General features: G+C 36.2%; 1 protein-coding gene across 3 annotated transcripts in view; it reads left to right on the top strand.

Annotated features, from left to right (window-relative positions):
* Positions 1 to 17916, top strand: part of CSMD3 (CUB and Sushi multiple domains 3) — a 1204746-nt gene that overhangs the window by 752346 nt on the left and 434484 nt on the right. For all 3 annotated transcript variants that reach the window (XM_019032923.3, XM_031014090.3, XM_019032924.3), the window contains one exon: positions 14870 to 15008. In XM_019032923.3, coding sequence (XP_018888468.2) covers positions 14870 to 15008 — 139 coding nt within the window. The remainder of the gene's footprint in view (positions 1 to 14869; positions 15009 to 17916) is intronic.

Raw genomic sequence — 17916 nt, 5'->3', positions numbered from 1 at the left:
TGACACACAGTTGGCACACCTGCCTGTTTGTGGACCCAATAGCAAGGTGGAAACATCACTAAGGATGAGGTTGAAGCCAAGGAAGGCAGAACTGGAGTGGGCCAGAAGCAATCTTAGGGTGGCCCTTGCCAGGTTACTAGTCTATCCCAAACCACCTCTGAGCCAGTTTCCACCCAACAAAGCAGACTGCTGTCAACTCTATAACTAACTCAGGTGGGTTTGATTTCTTAGCCTCTAATTAAGGTTTATATTGATTTCCTTTCGTTTTGCCTGAATTCTACTTAGGTACTAACAATTAAAGCCTGAGACTAACTGACGCCTCGGCTTATTTTTATTTTTCCTAATTTAAAAAAATAAAAAAAAAAAACCTTCCTCATCCCCCCACCATTCCTGAAACTTGCAGAGCCACTCCCACTTACATAGAGAACTATGGTTGGGAGGCTACTCCTCCTGTCTCCTTTTTTCTGTAGACAGTCTATATTTTTACAGATAAAATTTTTCTTATTATTTATTATTGTTCATCTTTGGGGCACTATCACAGCCTCCAACATTTACAAATGTTAACAAACGTTAACATGCTTAACATTTTCGCTGAAACTTTTAAATTATCTTCATATTAAACATTTCAAATAGAATAACTTTTTAAATGTACATGTTGGTATTTTCTGGTTAATACAACTAAATTTCTACTTCTATTTTATTTTCTTCAAAATCAAATTCATTGTTAAAAGTTATATACGTATATGGATTGTTGTGTATTAAAATTAGAAGGTAGAACATTTTGTTTTAATCAGAACTTACAGAACAGTGGAAGTCAGTATAAAATGTTTTTGTTGGAAAACTCAGAACCTCAATCCACTTAAAGATTACCACCATCTGCAACTCCTCTCTATCATAAGTGTCTAACAGTTTAGGCATATTGGCAAATTTGTGATCCACCAGTGTCAATCAGTCCTCAAACTGAGGAAACAATCAGTCCCTAAAACTTTGGGAAATCTTTGAGAATAGTTAAAGAAACTTTCACATGCCATAGTCCTTGAATAAGGATTGTCAGACCAAAAGGGAGAAATATCATAATGTGTTGCAGTTTTATGATCCCACATTTCAGATAACTTAAATACAATTGTTTAACATAATTTGGTTATACATTTTATTCACTGACCTGAAGTTCAATACTGATGCATTAACTAAGGATAGATTGGGGATTTCTGAAAATCTGAAGTCATTTCTCTAGAATAGGTTGATCCAATTATCACCATAAAGAAGAAAGATTAGTTGCCTTTTAAGGCCTTATGAGCTTTCAGTTCTGCTAATGGAAAACAAAATACGTTATTGTAATCAGCATTGTAGTTATGTCACACTGAATTCCACAAACTGTCATCCTAACTTGTTTTTATGGCAGCCAATGACTCCTTCACTGACACTGAGACATTAGCCTGAATATACCTGGCTCTACCTAGGGCCAGTCTTTTCATGGTATCTTCTTCAAAGAAACAGCCTAAAGCCCTGAAGAACTGTGTAGATGATTGTTGTAGATCTCCTTTAATGAGCTGACCCAGGGATTTTCACAATGTATCACCCAGAAAGCTTTCTAAAAATCCTCTTCCTCTGTCTTCATCAGTGTCCCACTCATAGCAGCTGCTTAAACTGCTGTCCTCCCTTCACAACACAGCTTCCCTCACGTTCCTTTATTTTACTATTCTGCACAGTCCAGGCCCTTTTTGGATATCTTGTGAGCCTCCTCACTAAGTTCATCCCTCTTTAAGTACAGTTTTCTCACAAGAATCTTCCTTCTTGGAATTCCTTCTTTTCATACCCTAAATCTACCTTTTTCTTTCTTGTAGTATTATCAGAGTTTCAGGGGCCTCTGAGGACATCGTCCAGCTCATCTGTATCATAACCTTCAAAGTTCTTTCTACCAGCCTAAATGCAAGGAAATTTGGAAATGAGACACAACATAATAGCATTTCAATTTTATTTCTCCACTTAAGCATGTGTATGTGTGTCTCCTGAAATATGAGTAAGACATTCCATTTTTTTTCCTTTTTTTGAGACTGAGTCTCGCTCTGTCTCCCAGGCTGTAGTGCAGTGGAACGATCTTGGTTCACTGCAACCTCCACCTCTCAGGTTCAAGCAATCCTCCTGCCTCAGCTTCCCGAGTAGCTGGGATTACAGATGCGCGCCACCATGCTCAGCTAATTTTTATGTTTTTAGTAGAGATGGGGTTTCACCATGTTGGCCAGGATTGGTCTTGAACTCCCAACCTCAGAAGATCCACCTGCCTCGGCCTTCCAAAGTGCTGGGATTACAGGCGTGAGCCAACGCACCTAGCTAAGATAGTACCTTCACCTAATTCTTTTTTTCAAGGGAACATCAGGCAACTGAATTTCCTTTACTGTACCAGGCAATGCAAACTGGAACCATCCTTGACCCCCAAAATTCCAGAATCCAGTAATCAACCAGTAAAATCCCACAGAATTTCTTGTCACTGGAATTTTCCTTGTGACCAGTACTGCTATACAGAAGGCAAACTTTAAGGGTAATATTTTACTCATCAAAGGGATTTTCTTATTGGGATTTGGGGAACCCACTTATCTCTGCCCACCTAAATCTGCCCATCCAGGGGCCAACTCCAAGAGCTTGAGACTGTCTGCCTGCTTCATTGTCTGCCAAAAGGTATCTGCCTCGTTGTTTCTACCTCAAATGATCTGAGCATCATTACTTGGCTTTCTTTCTTAAATATAGCCATAATTAACTTATTTTTCTCAGCTCTGATTTGCTTTACCAGATTCTTGAGATCAGTTTGTAAAGGAGAGTGTCTGTGATTATTTGATAAATTAGCTATAGGTAATTCTGCCATCATCTTGTTGCAGGTACTTTTGATTCTCCAATCTTTTAATACTTCTTCCTAGTGGATGTCTTGCTTTTAACTTGTTCTGTGAGTTTAACACACAGGCAGAAAATGTCTTTCCAAAATTTTTACTCAACTCAACTTCATCTAGATATTTATGGTTGGTGAAGCCAACTGCCACTAGACTGGATGGTAGTTTTGGTGAACCTGAGTCTACAGATAGCACCTAATGCCCAATGCCACAGATCAGGAATCATAATCTCAAATGCTTAACAGGAGGAAGGAAGTAACAGAAATGAATTAGATGGGCTAAAGGAAGCAGGCTACCCTCCCAATGGACAGGTGTGTTTTCCCACTTTTTATACAGACATAAGTATAGATAAATATCTGCTTAAAAACAATATAAATAATACAAAAAATTATATTATTGACAACTGAGAGCAATGTTTCCATTAGCTTATACAATACCTTCATGGACATTAGAAAAGAGCCACAATCAATCCATTGTGCTAGGCCAGTAAAGCAGTTCAGAAATCATATATTGGACAGCAACCTCTATTCCTTCTAAGAAAGCACACCAATGTCTCAAGAAATTGGGTATCCTTTAGGGCCTTAAGAATCATTTTGCAAAGTAGTTATTTCAGGAGAAAGTTTCTTGAGTTACTCTTTTTTGTTGTGAAGTTGTGTAACACTGTTTAAGTCCAATCCTCTAGCACCTAGAGTCTAGCTGGAACGTCATATCTTGAATTGTGCATTCTCCCCCAAGTGATCATTTCAAATTCAAAGTACTCTCTGCAATATCCTTTTGGCTTTGCATTGATATTCTGCTCATGTCTTATCCTATTTTTACCATGAGACAGTACAATTTTGCTAATAATTTAGCTCCTAATGTGGCTCAGTTATCTAGTATGATTTCATTTCAGTCAGATTCAAGAACTAGACCAAAGTTATTTAAGAAGCATTGATAAATAACAGAGATTTTTACTTTGATTTTTTTTTTTTGAGTTAGGATGCAAGTGTTTTATACAATGAAGTAAACAGAAGGCTTCTCAAATACCTTTCTAGGCCATCTTTTCCCCCTTCTCACCCACCATTCAAGATAGCTTGTAAAAATCATCACCACCATCATCATTATCATTTATTTCCCTGTCTTCCCCCATGCTTACACACACACAGTCCTCCCATCACTAAGCTCTTCTTCTCTCCCTTTCTATTTTCCTTTCCAGGGCCCATGTCTTTGTTCACATGAATTCAGTCCCTCTGTCACACACATAATCCTCAAGTTACCAGAAAATCCACTCCACTGTACTCTGCACCCAGGAAAGATTCATTAATTCCATTCTAATGGTTTTCGATTGACATTCTATCTCCTTGGAAGCTTGGTGAATAAATTCTTCACCTTGTTATAATAAATTATGTACTGATTTTGAAAACAACGAGAAGAGAGACAGCAAGTTTTGACATATATTCTCAGCTACTCTCTGAGTTACATTTCTACTTTATAATGCCCGCTTCTGAATTTGCCAGTAATAAGCCAGCCAATGAATCCCAAAAGAACTTGAAAGGGATACCAGGCCATGAGATGTCGTATAAAACAAGAAAGTTATCTTTCTAAGTGTCAAGCAGTGAGGACTAAGCCATCTAGAGTTTTCTGTTTTAAAAAGCAAGACAGTTGGACATAAATTAATTCTCCTCTGTTGCAGCCACAGAAGGAAACAGTTCCTGAATATAAAGATTTATTATTCATTGGTGAATGCCTTTAAAATAAAATGCTACTGAACTATACTCATATAGATTGAAAGTTGAAAAGGATTTTATTGCAGACCAAAAATGAAAGATGCATTAATGTATTCATTATTTTGTTATAGAATCTGAAATTCATACCATTTTTGTTTTAAAATCAAATTTTCCTCAATAATTTAAAGTTATACAATTATTTAACTGTTTATGGAAAAATAAGTTAGACAAGTATAAAAATTATATATGTTATTAAATTTTATTTTATTAAATATGCTACTCAGGCTCATTTTAGTCTCCTTTCCTGGTTTCTCCTCCTCTCTGTGATCTGTTTAAGTGCATGTCCCAGAGCTACATTTTGGATATGTTCTGCTCTCTATTGCATTCATTTCTTTGGTGATTTTTCAATCAGTCTCTAACTGTAAACAATATCTACATGCCGCTGTCTCTCAAATTTACATCTCTAGCCTGGTTCTCTGCCCTGAAATGTAGACTTATATGTTCAACTTCCTACTCCACATCTGCACTTAAGTGTTTAATAGGCATCTCAAACTTACCCTGTCTGAAACTGATCTGTCTCCCCACATCACTCTAAACCTGCTATTGTCACTCACTTTCTCCATTATTAATAGCAACTCTATTATTTCAGTCATTCAGGCCAACATTCTTCGGTCTTTATCAAATCTTTCCTGACTCCTTTCTTTCTGTCATAACCATAGATAATGTATCAGAAAAACTGGCTAGCTCTTCCTTTGAAATCATTCAAAACCCAAATATTTCTTACTACCTCCACTGCTGACATGTTGGTCCCAGCAACCTTTGTCTCTGGCTTTAATTAATCCGTAGCCCCCTAACTGCTCTCACTGCTTCTGTCCCTGCTTTTATTCAGTTCTATTCTCAACACAGCTGCCAAAGTGATATACCATTCTTCTCTAAAGAGACTTGGTCCCTGTGATTTTTTTCCCCTAAGCAGTACCTTGTCATTTCCTTCCAGATCCCATGCAGATACTGAAATTTGTGGTTCAAATTAGAAATAGCTTGTTGTTCAGTCCACCTGTGCCCAACCATTAGTTTCCTCATAATTATTTCTCCTCTGAGTCTCAGAAGGCTCTGATGTATATATGCTTTCTGTTTCTCTTGTCCTTTTTACCTCACTCTGACTCACATGCCCCCTACACTGTAGTCAGCAGTGCCCACTTTGATCTAAAGCAATCTCCGTGACAAAAATGGAAATGAATATTGGCCTTCTGGATTACATGATCATGTTCTTGAATATGATTAGATGTAATACATTCATGGGTCTGCTTTATAGATAAAGGAGATTACATTTAGTGAAATACATTGGAAGAGTCTGATGAATGCTATTGCCTCAAAGCTGATGATTTAACTAAGAGCTGGGTTAAGACTGGCAAAGTTGCCTTTTTTTTGTGGACACTCGAAATGATTTTGAACATTGTTATATTTGCAGCCCTCCTGACAAGGAAAACCATAGGAATAAATGTGTGACTAACAAAATGGAGAACTAAATTTTCCTGCTGCTTTAGCTTTGGCGACTTAGATCTCCAGTTAAGAAGAAAAAATTATCTATATTCCTCTTCTTGAAAATTTAAGGACAAGACACCCCTCCAGAGCTTAAGTGGGTTCTAGCTGATTCTTTTATCTCAATCATAACCTCTGCCATCCCACTTCCAATGTGTTAAGCAGCAAAAGCTAGGGAGATCTATATGTCTTTATCTATCTAATCCGTATATCTGTCTTTCTCTATCATTCATCTATCTATAACTGTTTGAATCATAAGTTGTTTGGTTTTTCATTCTTCTTAGAGGAGGGAAAGTGCTAGTCTCCTTATCTTCAAGCCAAATTGAGGGAAAGGGCTGCATAAGAATCCCTCTTAGAGAATGGAGATGTTTGTGTGAAAGAGAATTCCCAAGTGGATATTTGCTTATACAATGAGCTTGCTGATCTACCTTCTATGCGTATTGAACAAAATAAAAGAAATTGGTGAAAAGCTGGCAGGTTGGAGAGAGGGAGAGCTGTTTAGTTCAAACAGTTTGGTTAGTCAGTGATGTAAGTTTCCTATGCATCAAATGAATACCAAAGAAATTACTCAGGCTTGGCCACAGGAAAAGACAATCCAACAGAGTTATAGGGTGTGCTGTCAGGGATGGGAGCAGACAGGCAACTACAAAAGGTTGAGCTTCTCTTTTATCAGGGAATTGTGCAGTGAGAAGCCATTCTCCTCACTCTTGGCCTTTGCAAACAACTCATTTGTTCTCATGGGAGAATCAACATGTTCCATACCTGACAAAAGGGAGGCACCAGTGACCAGACAAAGGTTTGCAAGGAAAGCAATAACTTCCAGGAAAGGACTGTGACCTTTCACCTCATCCCAGCCCTAACTCACCACAGGAAACAGGATCTAAAGGTAAAAGGAAGAGGACAAGATATAAAATAAGTGATAATACCTTCTTTACTCCAAGTGCTGAAGTAAGTAGAGGAATGAATCTGAAAGTGCTGGCATTCCTTTAGCATGCTCTTCCCTATCCTCCAAGTCTCTCTGGCCGCTACTCAAGGCACCTTGGGTGAGTGAATGGAGAGAATGAGATAACAGTTTTAAATTGAACTGGATCAAGTTTTTAAATACTAGAAGTGATAAGAAAACTAGAGGCTCTGCTTAACATGCTCTTTGAGGAGAGAAAGAGACTTGGCAGTGTGTGTTTTAAGGCAGTAATTAGAAAAAAAAAAGAGTCTTCTGTTTTTGCTTCACCAACTTTAGAATGTTCTATAAAATGCTTACTCAAGCAAGAACTCCCTTGCCCTCAGCACAGAACTCCCTGCATAGCTGTGGCTTATGCTCCTTCCTACTCCCTAATGGGATATCTAAGAGAATTCTTTGAGTGAATAGGATGGGACTGAAGTCCCGGGAGAACTGTTTGAAGACAAGGCTGGACTTGCATGCCTGATGAACTTTCCCTTTGAGGATAAGAGGTTCTCTCTTGAATCTCAATTAGTCTCAGAGGAAAGGAAGCCATTCTCATTCACAGCCATTACATTCTTTTTAGAGAGAGTTCTTTTGAGGAAGCAATTAGAGTAACAATTTGATACACAGATCAGAATTGATTTGTGGTTCTTACAAACAGATATGTATTCACACATTTATATATATTTATATCTAACAATGAACCCCTCCTTTAGTTAAGTATTTAGGTGTTATTAAATTCTACGTCTCCTGAAGCACTAATACAGAATAATCTAATTTAATAGCCATCTGCAGGGCTTTGCTTCTAATCTTTGTGGAGCTGGGTACAGGGAGGGATAGAAGTAGTTATGGAAATGGACTCTATTTTGGCTCCTTAATTACCATCTTTCTGTCTTTCTCTTCTTATCCTAGATACATACCTGACTTGTTCATTGTAATTTTTTTTTGAACCATGATGCAGTGTGCTGAGGTTTGAGAGACCTGGTGATTACTTACCACACCTATAACCATAAAGCAAGTTTTTTTTTTTTTTAAGGAACAAAATGGAACTGTCATTGTCTGATTGTCCTTGATTTGGCATCTAGATTTTATCAAGCACAACTCCACAGAAGGACTGTTTATCAGACCAAATGCTACAATGTTCACCTCTTTAATTCACCTATGGCAAAATCCCTGTGATCAAAACCTAGCTTAGCCCATGGTCCCCAACTTCCTTCTGAGCACCTAAGTACCACTTCTCAGATGGAAGGGCATCTCCTGCTGTGGAGTACCAGCACTCCTTAGCATTTTTATTCGGGAGAATTTTATCTGAATGCAGTCTGAAGCACTTCTGATTCTTTCATCGAGGTCTTAAAACACAGTGGGTTCTTTGAATGTATCCTTTCTTCTTAAAGTAAGACAAAGTTGAGCCAGCACTCAAACTCACATTATTTATAACAGACATTCTTCAGGCCTTAGAAAAATAAAACTAGATAAATGAACTATATTGAATTTACATATCTCATTGTTGTTTTCATTGCTACAAAAAGAAGAATTAAAGGCAACGACCTGTGTTTCACTAAAATAGCCAAATAACTTCCTCATCCCAGAAAACTGAGAGATTAACCAATGGAGTCTTGGAGCCGCAGAACACCCACATCCCTTAAATTTCCTGTGTGGTCCACATACCTAACCAATAAAAGGACCTGAGGGATCAGGTGGGGGTCTTGTCAACCATGCAGATTTTTGGGTCCCATCTTACAACTATTAGAAGTACAATACAGGAATCTGCATTTTAACAAGCTCAGTAGATGGCCACTAACGTTTGAAAGTCTTTGAAAGCAATAATTACTGCAGGTAACCAGAGGCCCCCATGAACTGCTCCTCCTTAGGCCTCCACTAACAATCAGTTGTAACAACAAGAACCACTTGACTTTCCCCCACACAGATTAGTGTTTTTTACTTCCTACCTCTGCCTATTCTGTCCCACTTCTGTTAAGCCTGTTTTGCTTGTATTCATTTTTTAATCTAAACTCTTCTTTGACAACATCTCCTACCCGGACTCTCCTAATGCCCCTGGGACAGTACCTGTCCCTGCCCTATATTTCAAGGCTACTTACCCAGCTCAAGCATGTACTTATGTTTCATGTTAACTGTATCAATCTTCCTTGTAGAAAATGTGTATCTCTTGAAGGCAGATATAATGTCACATAGAATTTTTTTTTCAATTTCAGCAGCTAGCACAGTATCTTAGGCATAGTAGCAGAAACTAAATGTTTATTTAATTAATTAAAAAATGAATAATAAATAGTAGTGGAGAGGCACTTAAAATGGGGTTAGAGCCTCAAAATTATACTAAAAACCTTTGGACTAAATATTCTACCCCCCTGACTTTTCATCTATTTCTGTCTTCACTAAACCAATGGTAAAGAGAGTATAAAATGTTTAAATAAACATTTCTTTTGGAAAAATAATAAATCTACTGTGGAAGTAATTCTTAACTAGGAATTTAACAATTTGAATTTGAGTCTCAGCTCTGCCGCTACCTAGTCCATGTTTCTGATCAAGTCATGATCATAAGTCAAAACTCCATCATAAGTTGAGGATCATCTGTGTGTCAAAGAAAAATTTCTCTGTCAGAGTTAAACAGGCAAGCAAGACTATTTGAGACTATTGCAAAGGAGAAAAAAAATTGAACTCAACTCCTTTGAAAGAGGGAGAAGGTTTTTAAGCATTGGGGTGAGCTAGTAGAAAAGTACTGGAGCATGTTAGGGGATAGGTTGGCCAATGTGATTAGATCATTTATGTTTGATAATAGGAGCTTACTGAAATTAGGTTCCCACTCTCCCACAGAGAGAGTCGAAAATGAGGGTGCTTCAAAGGGATGGCTCCCAGGTCATTGAAAAAGACATTCCTGGGTCATAAAACTAGTAAGAGTCTGGGAGAAAATGTACATTTCAAAGGTACAGAGGAAAAAAAACAAACAAACAAGTTTTCTAAACTAAATGCTCTAGGAAAGGGAGGTGGGAAGGAGGGTCTTGAATCAGGAAGAAGCCTGTCTAAATTTAGTTAAACTAAAGTTTATCTCAGTCAACTGAGATATAAACTATTCTATTTTTCCACTAAAACCTAGGAATTTATTACTTTTACTTGCTAAAATTATCCCAGTTCACACACTTAGGTAAGAGGAAGACCCAAACAAATAATTTATCTCAGCCCTTTTCTCAGTGTAGTGATATACTGGCTATTGGACAATACCTACTTAATTTTATTAAATTAAAATACTTTTTTCAAAGGGTTGCATATTCAATCATCTTTCATTTTTTCTTCTAAATATTCACCTTTACCTTCAACCTACATGGAAACTTGAACATCAACCAATTTTGAAAATCACTCCTATGATAGCCAAGAGCTCCAGATTCTATTTTCTCTTGTTTCTTGTGATATTTCACAGAACCTTCCATTTTAGCACTGAATCTCATTAACTTTCCACATGAAACTCCTCCCTGTTTCGTGTTTCCCATTTTGGTGAATGGAATCACCATCCACCCTATTGCACATGCCAAGGGCTCAAGGACCAGTTTAGACTCCTTCCTCTGACTCACTCTTTGCACATCAATAAATGCTTTTGATTCTCCTTCCTAAATACCTTGTATATTCTGCCTATCTCTGCTACAGCCTTATTTCATAATCTGATAATGCCTTTCCTAGATAGTTGTAACAATCTTCTAACTGATCTCACTAAATCCAGGTGTACTGCTGCAATCCATTTTACATGAAAGTTTCATTTAAATGAAAATCTTATCCTTTGTCTATATATGTGTGTGTGTGTATATATACATATCCTTTGTCAACAATTTTTCAATTGCCGTGGTTCACTTTCCATACTGGAGCAAACCAGGTCCTTTTCTAATTTTCTCTCATCACTTCTTTATTCCCCAGAAAAGGTAATTGCATTACTTTATGCTAACTCAATCCTCTATGCATTTGCATGTGATGTTGCTTTCATTTACAATATCCTCCCTCAGTTTTTCTGTTGGTGAATTCTGACTCATTCTTGATTTCATCCTGTTTAATCTTCAAATTAAACAGAATCTCTTCTATGAAACATTTATTCATTTCCTTTTCTGGGCCCCTTGTACTGTGGACATACCTTTGTTATAGAACTTGACATTTTTACGTTTTGTTAATGTTTCTGTCTTTTGCACCATGGGCACTGGGAGGAAAGGAAAAAGACTATCTTAATGTCAGTTGGAAAGAATTTTTCTAGAGTCAAACTGCCTTTGTTCAAATCCTTGACAGTTCAGATGCAAATTATTTTAATTCCTTACACATCAGTTTTCTTATCTATAATAGTGTACTTATCTGGCTAGATTATTTTGAGCATTATATAAAATAATCTAAGGGTGCCTGACACAGAGAAAGCACTCCATAAATGTTCATTAGTAGAAGTAGTACAAATGCCACACAGGCACACACCTGTCAGACAATGGTATGTCGAAGAACTGAAATATAAATGAATAAAAGATGAATGAATGAATGGGACTTTGAAAATGCTTCTTTATGGCCTTGGTCCCCTTTTTGCTTTCTGTATATACCAAATTTTTCTTGTTCAGCCAAGAGTAGTTATTGTTTTTTAGAGAAATCCTTTTTGAAATATAGTATCTTCACACCTGGAGATACACAAGCTCATTTTTGGTTAAAAAAAATGTATAAGAATTTCTTAAATTTCAGTAGGTACATAATTAACTACATAGGCAATATATGGATATGGCAACATTGTTAAGTTTGGATAACTTTTTGTTTTTTTTGTTAGTTGTATTTTACTCATATTGCAGTTAGATTTCTTTACAGATAAAACATTTGCAATTAATAATATTTTTAGGCCGTGCACAGTGGCTCATGCCTGTAATCCCAGCACTCTGGGAGGTCAAGGCAGGTGGATCACCTGAGATCAGAAGTTCAAGACCAGCCTGGCCATGGCGAAACCCTGTCTCTACTAAAAATACAAAAAATTAGCCGGGTGTGGTGGTGCGTGCCTGTAATCCCAGCTACTCGGGAGGCTGAGGCAGGAGCATCGTTTTAACCCAGGAGGCAGAGGTTGCAGTGAGACGAGATTGTGCAATTGCACTCCAGCCTGGGCAACAAGAGCAAAACTCCATCTCAAAAAAAAAAGAATAAATTCATAATAATAATAATATTTTTAGGTTTCTGTTCCAAAACTCTAGGCAGCTTTTTTTTCTTCAGCTGTTTTTTGTTTTGTTTTGTTTTGTTTTGTTTTTCTACATTTAGTCTCTCCTTTCTCCTGCATGTTATCTACTCCATGCTCTTCCACTGTTGCTACACCATGGCTTCTCCTTACTGACATTTTCCTTTCATGTGCCCGAGAGTCACTTTAATAATGAGACTTTTGCTGACCGACCCATATAAGCATGTCTCTCCCCTCTTGGTGGTAGACCTTCTAGAAAGTTGGTTGCTATACTTTTGGAAGAATAATTTTGGGAAATTCCAATCCTTTAAGTGAGAAAGTAGCTACTTCAGAAAATGTCATAAGTAGGAGAAGAACCACAAGCAGGGTCACTATACCAGAGAGTCATTTTAGGAAACAAACAGCAATCAATCACATCTTTAGGCTACTTCTTCACTTTAAAGACCCCTTCTAACTCTGCCTCCCTCACATTTTGCACTGAGTGGCTAGTCAGAATGCTTCTCAGTACTTTACTTTTTAATTCTTTATGGCCCATTACTCAATTGTTAATTTTATGACTAATTACCTCGTCTAATGATGATTAGGTTGAATGAATGAATGAATACTTTTCTGGAACAATATGAGTTGCTGACATAATAAAGATTTATGTCAGAAATACTCTATATTTTGGGGCTTTCTGTCACTAAAATACTTAGCTCTGTCTTGTAAAATATGGTAATTTAAGTGACTATTATGCACATAATTTCATTTTTGAAATACATAACCCTACAGGAAACCTAATTATGAGTCATCATAACTAGGAAGAGTAAATAATCCTCATAAAAATGGCCTCCTTTAAAACTAGCTTTTTAGGAAACAATTAAATTCTACTAAGGAAGAAAACTTAGTTTTTATGAGAGTTCTCTGTCATACAAATAACATCTTTTGGCAATTTCACATAGAAAATGTTTTACTAAAAACAGAAATTTTACAGTAATGTTTAATTCCTAGGCCAATTTATAAATATTTGCTATTTCATTTGGGTTCCATCAAGTTATTTAAAGAATAAAAAGGAGTAAAATAGTGTCTAGAGCAATTGTTTTCAGAAATTCTGTAAGGCAAAACAGAAAGAAATAAGCTAGGAAAAATATAAACACATGGGTAAGAGTTTAAATGGGAAGATTTAAAGAAAATGATGTGATAAGTCACTGGAAATAATGATGTATTAAAAAGTTGATCTAGTGTACATTTAGACTTTTTTTCTTTCCTGATAATTTTCAACATCTTAAACACTCTTTCCTCCATTTTCTCTTCTGTGTATACTTCCTGAAAGTAGAGCAGGCTAATGTAGCTGGGCTGCAGAGTGGAGGGGAGTTCTGAGACAAGGCTAGAGAATAAGCAACAGCTAAATCCCACAGAGCCTTATCAGGAAACACAGAAAGTTGTCACTGAAGGGCATGGTAAGCTTTGTGAATTAAAAAGAAAAAAAAATCACTGCATCCATAGCATGGAGAATAGTGTAAATGCAGAGACCAGTTCAGAGGTTATTTCTATACTTCGAGGATGAAATGATGTTATTTTAAACTAAGATGAAATCCATAGAGCTAGAGAAATAAGAGTGAGCTTGAGGATGGGTTGGATATGGGAGTAAATGGTAAAAATAATATAAGTATGAAAACTGAATACTTCTAGCTTTCTAGTTTATGCAACTGGACAGATGGCGGTTTCATTTACCAATACAGGAAATAATGGAAGAGGGTCAATACTAAGGCTTTGTTTTGCAAAAGTTGACTTCAAAGTGATTTTAAGACCTTTCAACCTACTGAACTTTGGCAAGTTGCTCTCTCTAAAACTTGGTTTACACATCTCCAAAATGAGGCGTTTACACTAAATGACCTAATCAGTACTTACTGGAACTACAATGCTATCATTGTGGTTTCAATTGTGTGTGAGCTTAGGGAAATCAGAGGATACAATATGTGAAATGATAAACAGAATATTTAAATTTGATATTAAAAAGAAAAGAGATCAAAATACAAATCTAAGAAAGGGGCTAGATGTCTAGGAAATGGTATGATGAAACTATAATTTGGAGGACCTTATTCTGACAGCTGGACTTTCTTACTTTAGTAAGAAAGAAAATAGCAGATGAGAAATAAGGTAAAAAGCTGAATCAATGAAGACTTGAATTATAGTAGTGACTCTGGAAAATGGAAGCACAAACTGTTAGTGTATAAGATGAATTAGTAGAATTTGATAACATAAGTAAGAAAATAAAAGAGAAAGAAACCAAAGCTAACAACTTGGGTTTTCTTTCAAGCTTTGAATACAAAGATGACGATGGAGAGACAAGAATATATGTAAGGGGTATTATTCAGAGACTTAAGGAGGAGCAGTTTATTACCTGACATGCTAAATGTAGCTATTTCATATTTTGAAAAGTAAATTACCTCTTTAGAAAAATAATCATTTAACAGAAGTAATTGACTAGATGTACCATTGCTTTCAAAAATAGTATTAACTATTTAATAAGGATATGCAGAGACTTGTTTTTGAAATTGTTTGTATTAAGAATAATATCTGCGATTTATCTTGAATGTTTTATTCTTACTTGTTGTCTGATTTAATTTTTCAGCCCCATGTGGTGGCCATTTTTCAGCTCCCAGTGGAGTGATTCTCTCACCAGGATGGCCAGGATACTACAAAGACTCTTTGAATTGTGAGTGGGTGATTGAAGCTGAACCTGGACACTCTATCAAAATTACATTTGAAAGGTCTCACAAATATTTTTCCTACTTTTAAAGAAAATATTATCTAAAAGATTAGTTGACATTCTCTTTTGCATTTACCAAATGAATGTTTAATTTTACTGTAATAGTCAATTGCTGTGCTTTGAATGCTTCCATCTGTTTGCCCCCTTTTAACCTTTCAGCGTGTTTCCAAGTTAATTTTCTATTTGTTTAATGCTGTATCAGTACTATTGAAATATGCAAGATCGACCTTTTTGCTTTATGTACTACTAAGATGTGAACATGTGACCTTTAACTTAATGAGTTTAGTTGTCCTATACTTTGAAGGGCCTGTGAATTCTGCTCTGCTAGGTTTCAAGAGGCGAAGGTGCTGTAAACACATTCAAATCAACACTGTAGTGCAGTCTAAGACACTTAGGCACACTATCCGTATGCTTTCACCTGTAAGTCCTTCTGAAAATGACTGTCATGTAGTATGTAGTAATGGTGGAACAGCTGACCATTTATTTCCCCTAGAAAAATTAGTATTACTGATCAAATAAACTATATTGTAAAAGGCTATAATATTGTATATTTTAAACCTTAAAAGAATAAAACTTCTCTTACGTTATTGAATCACAACTTACAAATCAAAATAGATTTATCTATATAATCTCTCAATTATATCATTGACTTCTCTCATCTCCCAACCCTTCTTAAAAAAACAAACAGATGAACAAAAAAACTTATTTAAGCATTAGATCCACATGAAAAACATATAAGTACAGCAGAATATATTTATTATTGACTGAAGATTGAATTTTACAAACCTAACATGATTCTTTCCTAACTCAAAAGGTCTTTCATTGAATTTGTCTATCCATGCTAGTGTTAACATTTGCATGGGAGAAAACAGATTCCACTTTGAACAGAGGTAGAGTATTAAACATTTCACATGGCTTCATTCTACTGTTAAAACAAAAACCTTAGACAACTTAAATTTAACCATGTTTATTTGAGCAAAGAACCATTCATGAGTCAGGTAGCACCTTGAATCAGTAAATATGAAGAGCTTCACATGGCAAATGGGCAGAAAGTATTTATAGACAAAAAAAGGAAGTGACATACAGAAACAGCTCGATTAGTTACAACTTGGCATTTGACTTATATAGATATGATCTGATCAGTTGGTGGCCTGTTACTGACTGAAGCTTGGTTTCTGTAATTGGATGACACTCAGCTATTTATTACAAGATTATACACTTAGTTAGGTTGCCATTTCTTATGCGGGAATTCAAAGTATACAGGAGGTTTTAAGCTAAACTTAATTTAACACTATCTTGTTATAATCTGCATGGTTTACTAGGGCTATATTAGTTTTCTATATTAGTTAGGGCTGCCATAACCAAGTGTCACAGACTGCATGAGATAAAAAACAGAAACTAATTTTCTCACATTTCTGGAGGCTAGAAGTTCAAGATCAAGGTGTCCACAGGACAATTTATTCTGGATTCTCCTTTTGCCTTGCAGATGGCTGTCTTCTCCATTTATCTTCACGTGATTTTCTCTGTGTGTGTGTTTATGTCCTGGACACCAGTTACATTGGATTAGGGTCCATCTATATGATCTCACTTTACCTTAATTACCCTTTTAAAGTCTCTTTCTCCAAATACTGTCACATTCTGAGTACTACTAGGGATTAAGATTTCAACATAGAAATTTGGGGGAACACAATTCAGCCCACAACAATAATTGACACATTTTTAAAAATTTTCATTTACATTCATTTGGCATTTTGTTGTTGTTGTTGCTATTCTGTTAAAACCGTATCCCCTATTTATTGGTTTACATGGCTTATGTTGCCATAGCAATTTTAGAAAGCTTGAAAAGCATCTTAGTTATTCATTATTAAATCTTTTTCCAATATAGTTTTTCCATGAATGTTGAACTAAAATTAACCAACCTTACTTTAGCACGCAGAATTATATTTGGTTTGGAATACATGATAAAGCATGATATGTATTGATTTGGAACAATAGGACAAATATTTCATCCATATTTTTCAGTTTTTAAATTTAGTATTTTACATTTGAAAAACAAGCATATTTGTCAATCTATCAGAATTAATCTCATATATATTTATATAATATGTCAAGTACATAATTTTCGTATTTCTTGTTTTGGACTAAACATTATTTTGTATCAGGAGGTTCAACGGTAGTTGAAAATATGTTATTTTCATATTTTATTTGTATCAGTTCATAGCGTCTGTCACCCAGATGACTCTCACCAGTCATTATCCTTCAATATTCAAGTAAAAAGACTTTACCGCCATCCCACATACAAGGGAAACCTACTCTCTCCTTCAATTTTCAAAGAATGCCTGGGGGTGCTTTTGTTCACTTCTGGACTTAAATTCTGTCTCCAGAATCAACCTACGTAATAGACACTGAGGCTGCTGCACTCTGTCAACATTACTCTATTCATTTGCATCACTTTCTTTCATTCTCATGAAAACCATAATGCAGGTGACAATGAAAGAGGATTATTGCACAATCCAGAGTCACTTAAGATTGAATAAGCCTACACTGTTCTAAATTTTCTTGATAACCCTCATCACAGGAATAATTGCTTGTATCTCTCCAATCCCCTCTCTTATCCCAAACTGTTCTTCATTTTTTTTATTATACTTTAAGTTTTAGGGTACATGTGCACAATGTGCAGATTTGTTACATATGTATACATGTGCCACGTTGGTATGCTGCACCCATTAACTTGTCATTTAACATTAAGTATATCTCCTAATGCTATCCCTCCCCCCTCCTCCCACCCCACAACAGGCCCCGGTGTGTGATGTTCCCCTTCCATGTGTTCTCAGCGTTCAATTCCCACCTATGAGTGAGGACATGTGGTGTTTGGTTTTTTGTCCTCGCGATAGTTTGCTGAGAATGGT

This window comes from Gorilla gorilla, chromosome 7, assembly GCF_029281585.2.
Source record: "Gorilla gorilla gorilla isolate KB3781 chromosome 7, NHGRI_mGorGor1-v2.1_pri, whole genome shotgun sequence".
Lineage (NCBI taxonomy): Eukaryota > Metazoa > Chordata > Mammalia > Primates > Hominidae > Gorilla > Gorilla gorilla.
This window is presented reverse-complemented; position numbering and strand designations above follow the sequence as displayed.